Here is a 20,485-nt window from a genome sequence, read left to right as displayed (position 1 = left end):
TAACACTAGTGCTCCTCTGAAGACTTATCAGCTCAGGCTATGCTGTCACACAGACGCATGCATGGACCTTAAGCTCTCCCACTGAACTATATACTGTCCCAGTCAGCTCTTATCTCATGCTCCGAGTGGAGAATATATAGCCGTTGTCAGGCTCATCATCGTATCATTAGTGTGTAATATATGTACATGATACATAAATGCAGTATTTGACAGCGCTGGTGCATAGTGATAGGCAAATCACTGCCCATATCGCTCGTATTTGTTAATCTATATGTCCAGACTGCATGGGTATGGCTTATTATGGAAAACTTAAGGCATGTATTCACCTTGACTCCAGTGTCTCCACAAAGTCACTTTGGCCATTTCTACTGGTGAGATAACACAGACCAAAAGGTCAGAGAAATCACATTACATGAACGTATTTAATAATATCCAAACCTTAATGCTCTGGAAATGCATCTATAAATATTGGTATCATGCTGTGAGGGGGCAACAATAGACCAGAGTGTAAAGCTATCACACAGCGTCAGAAGCTACATTTCATGCAGTTACTCTTTCACGTTACGGCAACGACAGAGCGGCGGCCTGCTGTGTATCGACGAGTCTATGTGCCGTGGCATATGCATGTGCAAAATGACATTTCTGTTTGGCTCCAAACTCCTCGACTCTATTCCAGAACATGCGAACCGCTAATGTCTTCCTCCAATTTAAACTACCGCACACATCATCAACTTGCGCTTCAGCGGTTGCAGAGAGAGCAGATGCGTCTATAAAATGTGCCCCCACCACACACACACAACCCCCTACCCCCCCTATGGGTTGTTCCGTATGCGGCTCCAGCCAAGGTGTATGAGAGAGTGTGTTTAATGTGGTGTAGCAATATTGAGCTCTCTCTCCCTCTCGTCAACCACGCCGGCTCGGGTGCCAGCGGTGTGTGTCTCCCTCTGATAGCACCTGGCACAGAGAGCACCGTGGCACTTAAAGGGAGCGCATACAGTTAATGTGTGCACGCCAACACGCTCACACTCGAGCCCTCGCGTATAGATACGTGCGCACAAAGACACACAAAACCGCATCTGCTCCATTGTTGGAAACTAGCGACCATTATATGGTGCGGTCACTGTAATCTTTAATTACCTATTGCAGTCACAGAGTTGGTAGATTCCCCACCTGGCCGGTTAGAAGCTCCTGTCAGAAAATACCCGGTTAAGTTCATACTTTCAGGATAAAAAGGTGTCAAACCCCTTTATCAAAAGCACTCGTGACAACTAAATGAATGAAAGCTAGAGACCAAAGAAGCGAGCAGTCTGTCACAACAGTGACACTGAGGATGAAGGCCATCAAACGGTGGGAAGGCTCTCAAGTCGGAGGACCTAAAACACCACCACACACACACACACACACACACACACACACACACACACACACACAGGTAGCAAAACAGACCCACAGATACACACAAGAAAACAAGTACTGGAAACACACAGCAATGCCATCCTGACCCTGGAATGTGAATGGCAGGAGAAGAAGAGAGCAAAGCTCTTTTATTTAGCCCAATTAAAAAAAGGCAAAAAGCCCAAACAAAAGGAGTGTTTTATTGCACTCCCCACTATCAGCAGAAAGGCTCATTAGCCACAGCAGCATAATTAGCAAGATGCTGCACTGCTCGTTAAGGAGGGGCCCGAGCCGTAAACAAACCCTGCTGAACTCCAAACGCCCACGGTCTCTCTCTCTGTAATGATCTGCCACCGCTGTTCCCTCCCAGTGAGAGAACCAGGCACACAGACAGGAAGGCTCTGACAGAAACAAATACACCGCAACACACACACACACACACACACACACACACACACACAGATATCCAAGGTCTGCTACACAAACACCCACAGCACAGACAGACTACCTCTCTGGGACACTTTCTTCCTTGACAACTGCATGGACACACACACAGAGACGCATCACACACAGAAGTGCGTGTGCACGAGAAACATGCATTTTTTAAAATATTGTAGACAAAGAGCGTCGTACAATACTGAAAATTCGGAATATCTGACAACTGACGGATAGAAAATCTTGCCAGCTGTCTGGATCTTGACTTTGGCACCGCGGTAATCTTCAACCTGCCATGAGCTTGTGTTAAATGAGAAAGCTAGATGAGCCTGTGGTTAAATGCGGTGCAGTCAATGAGGCAGTCCATATCAGTTCATGTTTGGTTAAGTTCAGAGTTTAACAGGTTTTGTTTGGACTGTTTGCTTTAAATCTATTCACCTCTGTTGTATTGGGACGACGGCACGTATTCCAGAGGTGGATTTCTGAACCCGTCGGCACACAAATAAAACAAAATGTGCTTTGAAAAATACCAGTAGAAGTAAGGGAGGAAGAGGGAAATATGATTTGTATGCGATTTGAGTGAACTGACGACTTCTGAGGGAAAAATTGAAAAATGATTCTCACGTAGACACATACACAGCTCGCAGCGTTTAGAAAGACATCTCTAAAATAAGCACAAGCACAACAAAGCAAAGCTATATTCCATGGCTGCTGGTGCGGCCACGCGGCGACACAGTCACGGTGTGTGACATGAGTGCATTTGACGACTCCTCTGGTAGGTCAGCTATCGTAAACTGGCTCTCTGTAGAAAAATGGCCCTGCAGGAAACAGCGAATGGTAGATCCAAGTGTTTGTGCCAATGTGTGTGTGTCTAGTTATATAACCACCAGTTAGCAACAGCTGCAAACTCAACGATCAAGCACTATTTCAGCTGCAATTATGATCCTGTGAGATAGGTGGCAGGGCGGGCCTAATGAGCTGAGAGCAAAAGAGAGAGAGGCTGAAAGTGTGTGTGTGTGTGTGTGTGTGTGTGTGTGTGTGTGTCTGTCCCTGAACCTATTGCGATCACAGACAACTGCAAGGTGAACGTTCTCAAGAGAGCCCTCCTCCATTGAACAGCGGTACAGAGGGGAAATGGTGTCAAACAAACATGCAGTGTCGTTTTCTTTCAGCCTCTCTAACTGCTCACATGCGGCTATGCTACACACATACAGTGTGCATGCATGTGTGTGTGAACTTGTGTCAGCAATAGTCATTTTACACCTGTGCAATATACCAGAAATAATATGTGAGGTTTTTTATTGACTCTTGATTGAAATGTGGTAAACTTGGTGGTGTTGTATTGAAGAGCCTTGTACTGCGCAGCGTATTATTAATCCCCCCCTCATGTTAGGTATATATTTGGTGTCTTGGGAACGTATGCTGGATGTTGCTCACCTGCAGCAGCGGTCTCTGGACGCCCAGAACCTTCATGGTGTCAGCGTTGGCAAGGATCTTCAAAGGGTCAGCTGCCTTGCTCACTGCCATGATTTCCTTGTTGATCTCTGTTCGCACCTAATGGTTCGGAGACGACGTTGAATGGAATAAATTATGCCATTGTGTCATCTAGTTCTATCAATTTCTAGAAGTCCTAAAAGGGAACAGTACCACATTTTGACCAATTGGCTTTCAACACCCCCACAAAAATCTAATATAGCACAAAAAGTCCCAGCTATTAAGTAACAAGAACAGATTGTGACTTTCAAAAACAGACTGTAAAAATGTGTTTTTAACAAAAATGTGAGCGCCACAAAAACGTCTGTTATTTAGTGTTACCAGAGCCGAGTTTGTTATTTAAAAAAATGTGCCGATGTCAATCTGAAGCATTGCTTTGACTGCTGATATGCCACTCCGTCAGACAATCTACACGGCATCAAATCTGTCATTTCACTAACCTGGTTGAGGAAGAGGTCGTTGATGTAGTAAGTTAGGAAGGCTCGGAGTTGGCACTGCTTGGCCTGACCCGGCCCCATGTTCATCTCTATCTCCTGGATGAACCTGAGGAGTCGAGGCAAACAAACAATTCAGAACACACCAACATCATAACCACCTGTGAGCGGAGGGGGCTCATTCACCACCGTAATGTTACCACAGGAGCAATGAGACGGGCTTGTGACCAGCAACACGGTAACCTCGCATCAACGGGGTTAGATCCGCCGTGGGGAACTCGTTTCGGGAAGCTCTGCATGACTCTCAAGGTGTCTTTGAGCAAGGTAGTTCATGTAAACGAGCTGCAGAGGAGCTGCTTGGTGCCATTAGCACAAGATTTGAGTTATCCTGACTCTCAGATGTGAGTGTGTGCAGCTTGTCTGTAAAGGAAAGTAAACTAGAAGGTAAAAGAACTGCAGATATCAGGGCTATTTACAGCGTTAATGATACTAAACAATCAGAGGTTCTGTATGGCTGCTCTCTTAATCCCGCCAGAAAGCTGATGCCCGGTCGTTCAGATCGGGTCAGACAGTAATGTATGGGTTCGGTAGAGGCACACTCACACCTCGTTTGTCAGAGAATCATTGGTCACTGGCCTCGTCTCGCACACACCACGGGGCAAACCGTGCAACAGCGAGTGCCTTCTCAAGCGCTTAGCACGTATAAATGTGCAAATAAATCAAACTCCTCACAAAAAGAATTCTCTGACCTACAGGACCTGTAATATATATGACCTAAACTTATAGAAGAGAGAGACAGCGAGAGAGAGGAGGGGAAAAGAAAAAGGGTTCATGTGAGAAAAGAATACAGGAGTTGAGCTACAAAGATGACTCTCGACGGTGATTCGGTTGGATAAAGCAGGAGGACGACTCCATGATGGCGTAATGGATGATTGATTGGCTAAAGGTAAGCCTGCATGTACGTACATGTACACACATGTACGTACATGTACACACATGTGCAGGCACAGGCCCACATAAAAAAACACATGCAGACAAACACACGAGGAGCATATGCTGAAAGATCACACTACTCAGCATCGGTACCCAATTAGTCAGCAACAGCTGAGGCAAGTGTGTGTGTGTGTGTGTGTGTGTGTGTGTGCGCGTCAGAGTGAGCAAGAGAGACAGAATGAGCGAGGAACCTAAACCTATTCTAAATCCTTCATTGATTCCCACTGAAACTCCACCACAACAGAAAGTTAAGTAGGAGAAACTCTTCTGTGGCCTCATTAAAACCGTCAAGCTTGCAAAACAATGGGGGCCAGATATACAGCTCCTCTGTGTAAATATATAGAGAGAAACTTAAACTCTCCTCCTTTACAAAAAGAAAAGACAATTCCTGCTGACAACTTCATTTCCAAAAATTGATCCGAGGACAAACGTTGGCCAGTTTTCAACGTGCATCGCGTCCTTCTGAGAATCCATCTCCGGCTGTCATTATTGTCATTGTTTCAACACGAAGTGTCAAGTTGATGGATGCTTCGAGTTAGCATGTGAGCACAGATGGATTTTTGTAGGCAGGGGTGATAACGTTTGAGTAATGTAGCAGGGGACGAGGCAGTAAAAACGGCTCCGTCTATCCAGACGGCCATCTGGAGCCGAGCCGCAGGCCCCCCCCCCCCCCCCCCCCTTTCACCAGGATACCGAGCCCATGGGTGCTGGGAGGAAGTTTAGCCAAGCTAACCGGGCTAAAAGGGTCTGCTGGGGGCGGGCAATAGTTAGCGCACCCAAAGAGCACATTGTCAGCAAATTTACATTTCAGCAGTATGAGGTTTGTGAGCAAGGCAACATGCATTAAACAGAATGTTTTCTCAGAGGATTCAGAAGAATCATTTTGGAATATAGAGACGCAGGGCTGGTTAAAATGCAAATGGGTAAATAAGACGGGGCAGAGCACAGCAGAGCTCAAAGACTTCCAAATGGATCCTGAAAGAACATCTCTCCCAGCTCATTATCATTAGAGCCACAGCTCCCAAATGTTCCTCGCTGATGGCGTGACATGCTGCATAAGGGAATAACAGCTTCTGGTGGAGATGATGGCGGCGATAACAAATGACACCAAACAAGTTAACATACGCGCACACACACACGGAGACACGTCTACACACGCTCAAAAGCCATCAACTTGTCTGAACTCCAAATTAATCGCAAGCCACCGAAGGCTGCACGAGGCCATTTGCAGAAAGTCGTACTTTGTGCCAAACCTCCGATACAAAAACACGGAGAGACGGCCTGACCTCTCACCGAGACTGACTGACAGCCTCATTTTGATCTCTCAGGGCTACAACTGAGCACGTCGGTCTGAAATGACATTTTCACCAGCTGTCATGAGCCAAGTACTGCGCTACTATCTCTCTGGCTTCAGGTCCCTCTTTATTGGCAGTGGAAAAAGTTCTGGAAGAAGTGCAGAGCCTTTCTACATCAACCAGTCAAAGCACATACCAGACATGTTTTAAAAAAAGGCAATGCAACCCTGTTTTACACAAGCAGGTAACGTCCTTCAAGACCTGTTATTGCTACTGGGATAAACATGACTGCACAGCTGTATAGTTAAAGGCCTTACTCGCATCACAGGGGTACCACACTACATAACCAAGCCAACAGTAACCACAAATGGCATGCAGGCCTTCAGTCACCTCAAAAACAATCCATAGGGGTGCTTTCAATTCTTTCAGAACCACTAGAGTTCAGTGACGGAGTTCGCTTCATCTTCTGAGGCTGTTATAATTGGACCTGATTAACGTCGTCGGTGTCATTGCCAGGTGATAACAAAACACACCAGTCAACCATATGGCAGCTGTACGCAGGCGGAGGTGTCGGCCAAGTCGCAAAAGGAGACGCGCTGGTGGCGCTGCAAGAGACACAGCGGCGGCTTCACAGCGTGGCCTCGCCCCTGTGTGTGAAATCTTAATAACCTTAAATAATCTGCTTATCCACACACACACACACTTTCCAACTGGCCTAAAAATACTGTGGCAGACATTTACACAGACTGGCGTGCAGCAAAGGTTGTAAGAGCAGGCGTCGATTACAAGGAGGGAATTAGAATTAGATCATTAAAAAAAAGGACCAAGACGGTGTTTGAGGCGCTAATTGATTCACTAAATACAATAATGAGGGCTTCTGATGAAAGTAACAATAAATAATTTGATACTAATCCAACTATTACACAATGACACTAAAGAAGAGCAGATCTTTTGACGTTATAGAGCTCTGCCATGGTACTGGCCTAACTGACCCATGAGAGCATAAGATAAATGTATACGAGACTCGTGGTTTTAGATTTAAAACATGCATTTGTGTGTAAATACAGCAACTGGGATGTTTAATTGGAGCTGAAACAATTAGTTGATTCACTGACCAGTACAATAGTTTGGAAAATATTCCGATAGATTCATAGTTTTAAAGAGTTTGACCTGATGTTTGACCCATCCATCCACCCCGACCTCCTCCAAACCTGGACTTTCATTAAACGTGTTTGTGATACATTTAATACAAACGGAATTCGGTAGATAATACGTTCCCTCAAAGTAAGTGACAATGCAGTGTTGTATGGGAAAGTCATTTTTTTGGAGACCAAAAAAAAAACACATGCACACCCCCCAATAGAGGGTCACATTCTGAGGGAGTTTGCCGTAATATCTCCGTCTTTCGTCTGGATCCAACATGGCTGCACCGGTGACACAATCCAAACCCAGTTTCTTAGCAGCAACTGCCGTTGATTGCACTTGACAGCATGCAATTATCTGTCATTAGGAAACAGATGTCAGAGCCTAGGGTCTGAAGCTGGATAATTGTAGATGCCATGCCCTGTGTGTGTGTGTGTGTGCGTCAAGAAATAACATTCTTGAATGTATTTATACCAACAGGGATTTGGCTAATGAGTGAACCCACTGCATCCCCATGGCTCTCTGATCATTCGGAGAAAGCCACGGTTTGATTCTTTAAAGATGGCAAAACAAGATGAGAACAGACAGGAACAAAGATGTTTTATAGCAGCGGCTCTGAATTCATTTCCCACTGGAAACTAAACCTGAGGTAACAAATGCTCCTTTAAATGGAAAGGGTTGGGATCCCATCATCCATCTTTATCTGCAGCGGCGGCGTAATGATGCCGAAAAGAGAAGCGGGATAAAGACAAAGATTTGAGAAAGACGGCAGAATGAGAGCGTGCTACGATCGATTCGAGACTCAGCATTTTTTTTTTTAAATCTCCCAGAATTCCCCCCAGGCACGAACCCATCAGCTATGGTGAATTCTGATTTCGCCGCCCAGAGAGGAAGGCTTGTTCTGTAAAGACCTGTCACACGCCAAGGACAGGACACACTGAAGCCCTGCCCACTGAGAGAGGAGGAGGAGGAGGAGGAGGAGGAGGAGAGCCATGTGTGTGCGTACCTGTGTCCACGACACATCCTAAATCCCTCCGTCTCTCACACACACACACACACACTCTTGGACCGACATTAAAATGTACGGCCAGATGTCAATACATCAATATAGTGACACTCGAAAAGCACTTATCGTAATACCATTCTTCCTGCTCGCAGCACCCGGCCGCTTCACGAAGACTCGAAAGTCATAAAAGGATTTTAATGGACGGGGGTCACTTTATGGGCTTCATGGCACTGCCAACATTAGCTTTCATTTCATCGGATCAGACAATAAATAGATAGAATGGCAGCTTTTTAATTGTTATCCAACTGCACATTCAATATTGGTTCTCTGAGATTATTAGACACTCCAATACACACTAGTCACTGACAGTGTAAGGCACACAGGAGGACTATAAAGACCTACTCAAGAGGTAGTACTTAGCTGTAGCACTGCATTAAAGCAATAAAACAACTAAAAACTAAAGAAAGAAAAATTCATATTTTGCATGGCTTGAACACCTTTTAATACCCAAGATGTGTCGCTTAAAAAAAGATAAATTCACCTTTCAGTTAAATGTATCAAGACACCACAGCAATCACCACCACCACCACTGGATGGCACTGTGTCAGCTTCCTCCACCAGCTCAGGCTGCATGACCAGTCGACTGAAGTCGCTTTTATTATTTATTTTTTTGTTATCACAAATGGTTTTGAGAAAGAATTGAGATTCCAGTTGGTGTGTGCCATCTGAAGCCTGTTCAGGACTTGTTGCATTGTGTGTGTGTGTGTGGCGGGACGAAAAAGACAAAGACAGAAGGAAATAGATGAGCGAGTATATTGTTGTTGTTGTTATTATGAATGTGACAATACTGTGGGTAATTAAGTGTACCAGCGTGTGTTTTCATCAGTGCCTGGTGAAATGCATATGGTCTTCCCACACACCGCCCACGCCAGACTCCCTGCTGTTTACATCCCGCTCTTGCCCCCGACGCTGCATCACACTCGCTGAAGGCTTTCGGTGTATTTGCACATGTGTGAGAGCATATGTGTGTGGTGTGTGTGTGTCTGCAGGCGTGGGGGTGGGGGGGGGGGGGGGGGGGGGGGGGATATGAGCGTGTGTTTGTTTAAGAGAACAAAAGAGAGAAAGAGAGTAGTGCCATGGGAAGGTGCATAGATGCATTATGTAAATGAAGTGCGTGTCCACATGCTTACAGCAGCAGGTATAAATGGGCTTCATAATCAGGACCTTTCCTTGGGAGAGCGAAGCTAATGGGATATAAAACAGGACAGCACAGACTCGGCACAGACCGCAGTGGAAGACATACACACTTAAGCTTTCCCGTCGCACACAAAGAAAAAAAAAATCCCAAAATGATTTTTTTACGCAAAGCTGCCCCCACTAGATAAAACATGCCTACAGAGCTCCTTTTGCCACGTATGTTCATTCTGTGTGTGCATCCATTGCTTGCATGCACATTTACACCAATTTCTGTCTGTGTGTGTGTGTGTGTGTGTGTGTGTGTGTGTGTGTGTGTGTGAGAGAGTGTGTGTGTGTGAGTGTGTGTGCTGGTGCATCGCAGTGTGGTGCAGACCAATTAAAACGGGGGAGATTGATGACCAGGGGCTCGGAGTAGCAGCGGCAGCGGTAGCGGTAGCAGACAGCTGCTTCCTGCAGACAACAGGAAATGAGATGGCCTTGTTTAGCTGACGCTGCCAACACCAACACCACAGAGCCTCAAAGACAAATCACCCCCTTACCGCCGCTAGTGGCCTACTCCTCCATCTTCCTGCGGTGTGCTCTCCACCCCTCCATCTCTTTATCTCTCTCTAATTCTAGCCCAACGCTATCGCTCTCATTAGTCTTTTCTCTCAGAGCAATGCAGTCAAAGGTGTATCAATACGGTATCAATAGGGAGTACAGATGTGCAAAGACCGATGCCGCCTCTATTATTTGATCCTTAGCAGCCACGTAAAGCCTTCAGACATCACTTGTTTGGCGTTTAATCCTGGAACTCCACTGTGGATTTCTAAGGAGTCCACTTAAGTAGAACTGTAACGTACAGTAAAGTAGTGAGAACCAATCACGTGGTCAGCTGTGTACTGCTGAAGCGTTATTACGAGAGTAAAGTCCAGTTTACCTGCTCAGTGATAACAGCATGCTGGGGAATTATGGTCGACTGCTGAATCACTGTCTGCTTTTGTTGTTTATTACTGAAGGTCTATCCAGCGCTGCAAACCCCCCCCCCCACTCCACTAAAACTTGGTTTCAAAGACACACACCTTCCCTGGCGCGTTGCCTCAGGCAAGGAAATCAGAGCAGCAGGGGTGCAAACCTGTCCGCCGCTGGTTCATTCTCATTCACAACGGCGTTCACATTTTCAGTGGACCACATCTTTTAGATTTCTGAAGGTTTGTCACTGAAGTATGAAGTTTCTATAATGGACCGTCTCCGCTGCCAACTGAGTGGTAAAGATGGACTCACAGCTTCACTAATGAGTCTTTAATTGCTGGTGAGGATCAGTTAATATGATACTAAATAGAATAGCAGCATGAAATAGTGCGGACAAATTACATGCTGCAAAATATGAGCTTCTAATTCGTGTCGTATGCTGCTGAATCTGCTGCTCTTCATTAATAGTTGGGAATATTGTAAAATATGAAGCACCAAAGCAGTTGTTTAAATGCTTGTTATTGCCATTTAAAATTAAGTGTTGCATTAACCTCCCTCTTGGAATATAAAGCACAATTACCATTCACTTTTAATAGCAGCTAAATATTGCAATATTTTTCTGTTTTCTTCTTTTACTATCTCGTTAATGGAGAAGAGCTGTGGGAGTCTCCACTCGCTGACATGCATCACTGACCCATTAAGACCACAGAGTGGCAAAGATGCCTTTAATGTCACAACGGGAGGCGACCGGGCCTGAATCGCTGCTTTTGTGCTCACTCCACAAAGTCCAACAATACGGACAGAGAGGCAGGTGACGGCGCTGTGCACGGCTGGTCCCATGGTGTGCATGTGTGTGTGTGTCCATGTATGGGCCTCTTCAGGACGCCTGTTTTCTAAATGACAGGCCCCAATTGCTTAGTTCAGACACACACACACACACACACACACTATTCTCTAGTCAGATAGGCAGGTGCAGACAAATACTGTATCTGGTCTGATTGTACTCTGCTCAATGCTTAAGTATTTAAGTGTTCATCTCCTCCTCATAACACAAGTCTGATTAATAAGCCGAGCATTAAGTGGCCTCCCACAGGTGACATTTACAAAAACAGTGGGAAGGGGACTGCTTTATGAAAGTACGGCAGTAATTAAAAACAAAGCTGATCGAGTAGAATACAAGAACCAACACGTCAAATGACTATTATTCTAATAAAACGGTATCCACGGCTTATTCTAGGGTGCATTCACTTTGGCAGTTTAGTCTCGTACAAGAGAGGTTTGCCTCAACACCCATAGCCAGGTCGACATTAATGGATGAATGATCAAACTCTGGTTTTGGGCTCTATAACTCAGACCTGCAAACTCTACATCAGTGTTTCGCAAACTTTCTCTCTGTTTTTTTGCCCCTGAAGAAAATTTGAATAATTGTATAACTAGTAATTAAAGCTGCGAAGATAAATATAGCTGGAGTAAAAAGTAGAACATTTGCCTCAGAGATGTAGTGAAGTAGAAGCATAGTGGCAGAAGTAAATGTGTTAAAGTGTCATTTTCCTCTCTGTGAGTCATTTCTCAGTTTCTGAAAAAAGCTGAAGAACTTTGGGTCAAAGGAAAAAGTAGTAGAAGGAGGCTTTAGACCTAATTAGAGCGAGTATATGTAGTGGCCTTAACACAGAGCCAGAGATAAAGCAAACACGACAAAAACAAAATCATATGCCAATACGAAGCTCTTGCACGTTTTTCTGGGCTGTTTGTATTTTGCGTCTTTGGAAAAGTCCTTTAAAGAACTTCTGAAGTCGTGAATTAGAGCAGCCGGACGAGAACCGATAAAACAAAGGGAGTCAAAATGATGAAATGAGCGTCGGCTCCAATCTTTTCTGACCTCGTAAACACCGACACGCCCACACACATTATGCTCTTTTCTAATCAGAGTTGATGGTGATGATATAGTCTTTTCGAGCCACCGAAGGACACCCGTGGTTCAGTGAGTGACTCAGCGAGACTGAAATGGCAACTATCCCTGGGAGAGCTAAGTGCGAAGGCACTTTTCAATTCCCCCGAAAACTACTGAGAAAAACACTTTAACCTGCACACACAGCACACAAACGGCTGGCAGCCAAGATGGACACGACGAGTCTATTTTGGCCCAAAGGGGAGAGTGAATGGAAAGTTGCCCCGCGGAAAGCAGGCAAGCGAGGTCAAAAGGACTGTTGTGAGGAGATGGCAACGCTTGTGATCTATTCTCAAAGATGCAATGGCCACGGGGGAAAGACGAGTTATATAGCGTGTGTAAAAACAACCAAAAACTAGCTTCATCTTACGTTCCCATGCAGGTGTGTGTGTGTGTGCTACGCGCTGTATTTTCTTCCTAGCAGCACAGAGTGCCTGCACTGCATAGTCTCATAGACGCCGAAAGGTTGATGCATTCCCCCAAACAGGTTGCCAGGGGAGCAGCTTCACATCACATTCTCCTCTGATTAAAAAAAAAAAAAAAAACCTTTATATGTATCACCTCGTCTCCTTACTCTATGCCCTTATCTCCTCCTCTCTATCTCGCACTCTTCATTTCACTCCCTTTTTCTCTCCCCCTGCTGTCATCTCTAGTCCCTTATCCACTGCAGTGCTTTAGACTCTCCCCTCTCACCCTCTTTCCCCTAATTCACCTGCCCCTCTCTATTTTTACCACTCCATTGCGGTTATCTCTCCACGGCCCCGTTTCAATACACTCCCTCCCCTCCTAGTCATACCTTTCACTCCATCCCTCTTCTCTCTCTCTCTCTTTCTTAGCCTTCCACTCCATTTAGACTTTTATGTTAGCGTAGGACTTTCCATCCTGTGGCGTCCAGGTAGTAAATTGAAATGGTTCTGGGCGGCTCCATTGAAGCCTGATTGAATTTAAAAAGAGAAAGTACCATAAAGAGAACTGGTGGTGAGACTTCTGTAATACACTGAAGGGCTCCCCCAAGCTATGACAGAGGAGGGGAGGATGGGTGAAGAGGAGAGAGGAAGGAAGGAAGGAAGGAAGGAGGGAGGACAAAGTGAAGGTGGAAGAAAACAGTGACGGAAAAAAAAAAACAGGAAACAAATGAAGAAAAAAAAGTGAGAGCAAGAGCCCTGAAGGAGGAGAGAAAGAAAGAGGGAGGGCGAGACTGGGAGGGCGGATTGATTGAAGTTGTGTAAAACTCTTCATCGGCATGAAAGCCAGCCCATTACCCCATCGAGCACGAGCACACAGACAGACACACACAAAAAAAAAAAACCTTGCAAGCGTACACCCTTGATCGTGACACCTCACAGAAATGCCTCAATCACAGTTTGCATGGCCTGGAGGGAGCGAGGTGACAGGTCTCATATTGAAGACGGCCAGCAAAATGCAATTCCAGGAAGTCAGCTCCGGGGCGGCGTGTCTGTCATACCTACAGCTTTGATAATACTCCCACACATCACATTACACCTCCGGAATAGCCACCTCTAGGCATACGGGGCATAGTGTACGCACAAGTACCTGCGCACACGTACGAGTGACGCACGCATGCAAGGCTTTCTGTATACATTACTGCCAGGGGAAATGTGATGTTAGGGGTTAAATTATTCATTGACGCTTTCATTGCCTGTCCGAGCCTGCTTGTTGTTGTGTGTCATGTCTTGGTCTCTGTGAGAGAGTGTGTGTGTGTGTGTCCACTTCAAAAGGGCTCTCAGGGGGAGAGAGGCAACCTTGAGCGGGCACTGACCTTTAACTTTGTGTGTTTCACTTTCAAGTGACAGGTGTGTGTGTGTGTGTGTGTGTGTTCATGTACATGGCCATATGGGTAAACAGAGAATCTGTCCATAAAATATTTCAGGTGTCAGGATGACCAGAGGGAGGTCAGGAGAGGGGTGGAGGAGGGGAGGAGACAGGAGGGAGAGGAGGGGAGGGGAGAGCTTCCGATCCAAACAAGTTCCCTGATGGATATTTTTTTCTCGAACCACTGAGTAATTTGTGGTTTCCATCAGATCATAGAGGGAGTTTGAATTAATTAACAAGACAATGAACTGTAATTGATATAAACGAGCACTGAAATGTCAGTAGAGAGAGGTCTTTATTATTTATTAAAGCAGCAAATAATAGAGTAGATATTAGGTTGCGGTCCGAACTGAATGTCTCAGAAATTGGATTTTATTTTGAGAAAATCTGAACGAAAGTTACAAGATGGTTTGGGTACCGTTCATATTTGAACCGACGACGGTTCCTGGAATTCAGAACTAGTACCTCGTGGTACCCATTTTCAGTACTTTACAACCCAATCCAGAGACCAAAGGTAATGGTAACGTTAACATACACTATAGCATCTCTGAGCGTTTTCCACTTCTCCACTACCATCGACTCAGCCTGCTACTTCGTTAGCATGAAATACTGAAAATAGCAATTTGTTACAACTGATTTGTTGCTTCTCCACACACACACACACACACACACAGCAGAGGAATCTACGCGTCTACGGTTGTGGTTGTAACACGACACCAGGGAAAGTGCTCCTCAAAAAGCATGCCAGTGTCATTCTGCATGTTGATCAGTTCCCATGAAACACATTCTGTGATGCCTGCAGAGAGCAGACCATTTGCTCATGACAGCTTTCTGAAAGGTCGGCTGAAAACGTGTTGCTTTGTTTAGGCCGCACTGGTAGAGAGAGAAAGAAAGTGTTTATCCGGCCACAACATGTTGCTGTCGGTATTTAAGATCACACGTCCAATAATAATACCTCCGAAGATGCAGATGTTTTTTTTTCTTCGTACAGAACCGCAGTGTGAATGTGGAGAGCAATTTTCCGTTTAACATTTACATGACATTTCCACGATTATTTGTTCAGAGTCACAATCATTATCAAACTAGCAGTTGTAGTCGAAGGCTTCAGAAAATGACTGTTTCATCTTGCTGCTTTTCTTTCAGGCAGACCGAGGCCACAGCCGTCAGAGGGACAAGAGGACGAGGCGTGAGGAGTCTTTATGATCAGCACACAGCAATAGACAGACGAGAGATAAAATATATATATATATACATACATATACATACATACACACACATTAGTATGTTAAAGAAACTGAATAATCAAATGGGTAACATTAGAACAGAACTGATCAATTAGTTTGTCATATTAATGGTTTAGGACATGTTTAAAGCCAAGACTCTTTGGTTGCAGCTTTATGTGATAATTAACTTAATATCTTTTAGGTTTTGAAGTATTAGTCGAGAGAAGAAATAGCAATTCGATTATGTTTGGATTTAGGAGATTTTAATTTTTAACTATTTTGTTTAAGCTAAAGATTAATCAATGATAGAAATGATTGCCATTCACAGGCCTAGATAACATACGGGGTGAGCTGGGTAGAGTTACAACGAAGAAAATAACTGGAAAACAAGAACCTGAGAAACTAATGAATTCCCCGTCCTTGCCTATTCATGCTCCAGGTCTGAGTAACGTTCTCTCGTCTTCCTTTGATCAACCAGACCCAATGGACTTCCTCTTAACATCTTCTATTCAGTCGTTGTCAGTCTGCTATCTTTGAGCGTAACGAAGGCGTTTGTCCAGGAATGCTCTCATTACCTTGGTGCAGTTGCCAAGGCAGCCGGTGTGATATTCAATACTTCTGTTATTCCCCCATCCCTCAAATCTCATTTACACTTGACACATGACATTTGCATAATGGCAGCACTCCATCTCCAACCGAAATACAGGGTGGAGGTGAGGTGTGCAGATGCGTGTCTGAGCTAATGCTTGTTTGGTTGTGATGAGGACATATGCCTATCTAGACTCTCTCTGTGTGTGTGTGTGTGGGTGTGTGTGTGTGTGTGTCGCATGCAGGGGTTAAATGACTTCCGTCTTAATCTAGCTCATTAAGTCTGCGGAGAGCACCTCATTGGCTGATCTGGGACAATTTGCGGAAATGCTGGCAGGAACACGTAAATGTGCATGTTAATCAGGGATGGCGTGACCCCAATCGGTCTGAGACAGGTATTAGGGTGTCAGGGAAGAGTCTTGCTCCAAACTGGTCTGTTCATTCATTCATCACAAGTTCTGGCAGAAACCGTTTTCAATGCAGCACCATGTTGACGCTGGACACTACTGATCAGCAGAGAGAATAAACTAAACTGACTGATTGAAGTTGTTAGCAAGTGAGCCTCGACTCAGCAGCCTGCTTAAATATTTAAAACAAGCTGTCCACACAGGCCACTGTCTCCTCTACGGGGATCATGTGTTGGGCTCCGAGTGACCGGCACTGAAGCTGCTGGTCGCCTCACACTTCCTGTGTAGACACGGTGTGAGTCCAGCTTGATCCGTAAAAGTGTTAAATCATTTTGTCAAACTCCAACATGCACAGAATCTTACTCCAGATCAAACTATTCGTGTCTACATACCTCTGCACATATTATTGAAATAATCTCTCTCTCTCTTAGAATATACCAATTTGTCACAAATGCTGTGCCTCGAATATTTATCATGATATCTTTATGTAGCCCCCCCCCCCCACACACACACACACACACACACACACACACACACACACACAAAAAGAAAAGAAAAATAACAATCCTCCCCCACATCCCTTCCAGCCTGAAAGCCAGTGAGCTAGAGCTGAGTGAAACGCCGTACTTAGCAAATTGCATTTGAAACCAGGGGGGAATAAATACTACAGATAAAGACTGCTCTAATGTGCTCAAATCCATTAGAAATCTCATATTCACACATAGCTGAAATCACATTACAAGACGCCCCTAATGTCATTTCACAGGGTTTTTCCACCAGCATTTGCTGCCGGGGTGAGACACTAACATCAAACATAATGGATTTTCGCCTTCTCCCTGCTCTCCCCGCCTCCCGTCTGATGTTCGTTCCCCTCATTGAGTCTGTTCGGTCCTATTCTGGCTGAAATTCCCCTTCCAGTCGTCATTGTTGTTGGTGAGAGCTCTATTTTAAGGTGGATGTGATGAATTTAGCCACACGGTTTTAGAGAGGAGACCACTCACAGGCACGGGGGGGGGGGGCTGTGGTGAACGCGTTGCACTCATCAACCCTGGAGGAACGCTTGGCAGTTCAGTGTTGTTACACTTTATTGCAAAAAGTGTTTCCATCCCTCGACTTTCCACGCTTCACTTCACCGAAAAACAAGGAGAGCAGCTGGGGCAGTGTGGAAACAGCGCGTGTACTCCTGCCGGTTTGGATGACTTTTAAAAATGAGGGGAAGTGAAGTGATGGACGTCTACCGATTTTTCCCCTTCTGAGGAAAGATTCAAAGTCTTGGAGGGAACAGGGTAATCGTCTCAGAGATATACATTTACATTTATATCCTTTGCCTCTAAATAACTCATACAAGGGGAGGAGAGGGTCGATATACAGTCTCAATCAGAGTCTGCCTGTTTGACTTTTCCACCGGTTGCACACTCAACGGGCACACCGTGACTCCAGCATGACTGGTCGGGGATCAAACCATCACTGATAGGGGAGGAAGGACGAAAGGGGAGAAACATCCATCGCTTTTAAAAATGCACGTCTTGTCCTTATCAGAGCTGTGGCTTCCTCTTCATCTCGCGGTTTAGGTTTGGCGTGATTCATTTTAAGCCCAGGGGAGACATATTTGGTTTTATATCCAGAACCCTATCTGAACAAAGAATCTCTATGAGCCAGACGGAGAAAAATACGTAGTATATATACACACCAAAATGAGGAGCAAGTAAACTCCTTTCCTCTATTCACACTGCAGCATGTGTCAAACATGGCAGTTATGTGGATATCCTAACCACAGAGGGGCAGTGACAGAATATACATACATAATGTGACACGCAAACACACATCATAACCTTAGTTAGCCTGTAGACCTTGACTTAACCCACACACAAAAAAAAAAGAGAAATATTCTCCAGCCCCCGTTATTAATGTGAAACTCAGAAATCTCAGAAAAGCCTGGAGTCTGTTTGGCCACTATTGGATTAGATGCTGCGTTTGAGTTGAGACCATCTATCTCTGAGAATAATTAACGATCCAGAAAGATGGACTTACTTTTGCAACCACCAATTAGGAGATCACAAACAATCCTCTCAGAGGGAGTTGGAGCATTTTAATGAGCTTTAAAGACTCCTCGATTGGTTAACGGGGTTTGTTTAGAGAGGTGTGCACAGGGCAGATGTGCTGGGAAGAGTTTAAAAGAAAAAAAAGCTAACTCACTGCACTCTCTCCCTCATCTGGTCCCCACTGTGTAACATACTATACAGTAACAGAAGGGCGGGGGTGCATGTGCATGCGTTTGCATCTGTGTAGTGTGTCTGAGGCCAGGTTTGTGTGTACATGTGTGCTTATCTGGAGCTGCCCTCCACAATCAACCAACAACCCACACACACACACACATCCATACGCCCCCCCCCCCCCCCCCACACACACATCTGCACAGGCTACTTCAGAAGCCGAGGTCCCAGACAGGGTGAGCAGATCAATCAATTACATCTCTGCTCCAGCAATCAAACAAGGTTATTATCAGGCAGCAGCTCAGCGACCTGGAAGGGCCCGGCCAATCAAAGGCCGCTGTGATGTGGGGGGGCCCGGCGCTTCGCTCGTGTGACGGTAACGCAGAGTGGCAGCTCATGTTGTCGAGGGATGGAAGGATGGGAAGAGGGAAGACGGACGACTGAGGCGGAATTCAAAAAAGGGAGAAAACAGAAGGAAGCGTGTGGGACAGGAACAAGAGAGAACATCTGTAAGTCGCCCGTCTGTTACGGTGACGTCTCTCTCAGAAGGACAGGAGAAGATAAGAAACACAGAATACAGTTCTTTAAAATACGGCACTGTACATCATTCTGTTCAGGATTTCAGTTTTTCTGAAGGTAGGCTCTACATCCCAAAAAAGGGACATAAACCGAAGAGCGTGGTGAAAGCGTCTCTTCATTGTGGATCGCTAATTCTCTTCTTGGCAGCAGCTCCCTCTGGAATTCAATAAGCACTCCGTCCTCCCACTTCTGTCCTTTCCTAGCAACAGGTCTGAAGAACCCATATTAGGCTTAATTAAATTAGAATACACTCATAGAATGGAGACTTTCATTTCATTAAATTATTGTTGGTAACACAATTCACCGAGACACGCCGCACGCAGAACTGACAAAAATCTCCAGAGGACACAATCTAATCCCTTTCAGAAGCAGCCAATCGGAGACAATCAGGCACTGCGGGGGACAACGTGGAGGGGAACATCTGTGTGATTGTGACCTGGTCATCTGGACAAGGGCCAAACACATAACCATGTGTGTGTGTGTGTGCTCTGCGAGTATCTAAGGCACATAGAAATGTTTGTCTTTGTCACAATCTATCTCTATTCCCAGTACCCGCTATTTTTCCCCCACGCCCAGGCCTAAAACCTCGGGGACCCCGCAAAGCCGACTTCATGAGAAGTCTGCTGCTGAGCGTTCAGACCAACTAGACCCCCCTTTAAGCTCCGACCCGACGACTGTCTGCTTCACACGAGTCTGTTGGACAGGTTGCCCTGGGAACAGAGTCTGATTCCATTATGGGATGGATAAACACAATCAAAGAGTTTATCCGCCTTCTATAGCCAGAGAAAAGACCCCCGCAATGATGGATCTAATCTCCGACACAATATCTGCTGTGTGTGTGTGTGTGTGTGTGTGTGTGTTTGGGGTGTGCGTCATGCCCAAAGTGTGTACCTCCGTCTCTGTGCATGCGTGCTCTTGTAAGACATAAGGAGATTGTAAAACTCTGCACCTCACTGGAAAGTGGCTGAAGTTGCACTTTTGGAAAGCGATAAAAACCGGCAGTATTATTTAGAACACGGCGAGTGTGTGTGTGTGTGTGTGTGTGTGTGTGTTGTCCTGTGGGGGAGGGCATCAGAGAGATAACAGAATAAAGATGCAGCAGTGCAGCAGCTAGTGACAGGCAGGAGCACCTGACAGATTCATAGCAAACTGGCACTGTGTTTTGCAGACATCCAGCAGATTTCCTTTTTTTTTTTTTTTTTCCAATCCTCTTTCACTTCCCATCTGTCTTCGGCTTCCCTTCTTCCGAGTGTATTTGTTTTCTCTTCCGCAACTAAGAACATATTTCGGCGTACTGAACATGATGCGTGATCCAATGCAAAAACAGATGCGGTTATATTAAGTACTATTT

The 20,485-nt window shown here is 45.3% G+C and overlaps 1 protein-coding gene across 4 annotated transcripts in view; it reads right to left on the bottom strand.

Annotated features, from left to right (window-relative positions):
* Window positions 1-20,485, bottom strand: part of exoc4 (exocyst complex component 4) — a 90,945-nt gene that overhangs the window by 30,606 nt on the left and 39,854 nt on the right. For 3 of the 4 annotated variants that reach the window (XM_076111340.1, XM_076111341.1, XM_076111342.1), the window contains exons 12-13: window positions 3,765-3,867; window positions 3,268-3,384 (exon numbers count right to left, since the gene is read on the bottom strand). The exons of the other annotated variant lie outside the window; for it this stretch is intronic. In XM_076111340.1, the coding sequence (XP_075967455.1) occupies window positions 3,268-3,384; window positions 3,765-3,867 (220 nt within the window). The remainder of the gene's footprint in view (window positions 1-3,267; window positions 3,385-3,764; window positions 3,868-20,485) is intronic. 4 annotated transcript variants of the gene reach the window in all.

The sequence above is a fragment of the Anarhichas minor genome, unplaced genomic scaffold (genome assembly GCF_050575085.1).
Source record: "Anarhichas minor isolate MPS153535 unplaced genomic scaffold, ASM5057508v1 ptg000045l, whole genome shotgun sequence".
Classification (NCBI taxonomy): Eukaryota; Metazoa; Chordata; class Actinopteri; order Perciformes; family Anarhichadidae; genus Anarhichas; species Anarhichas minor.
This window is presented reverse-complemented; position numbering and strand designations above follow the sequence as displayed.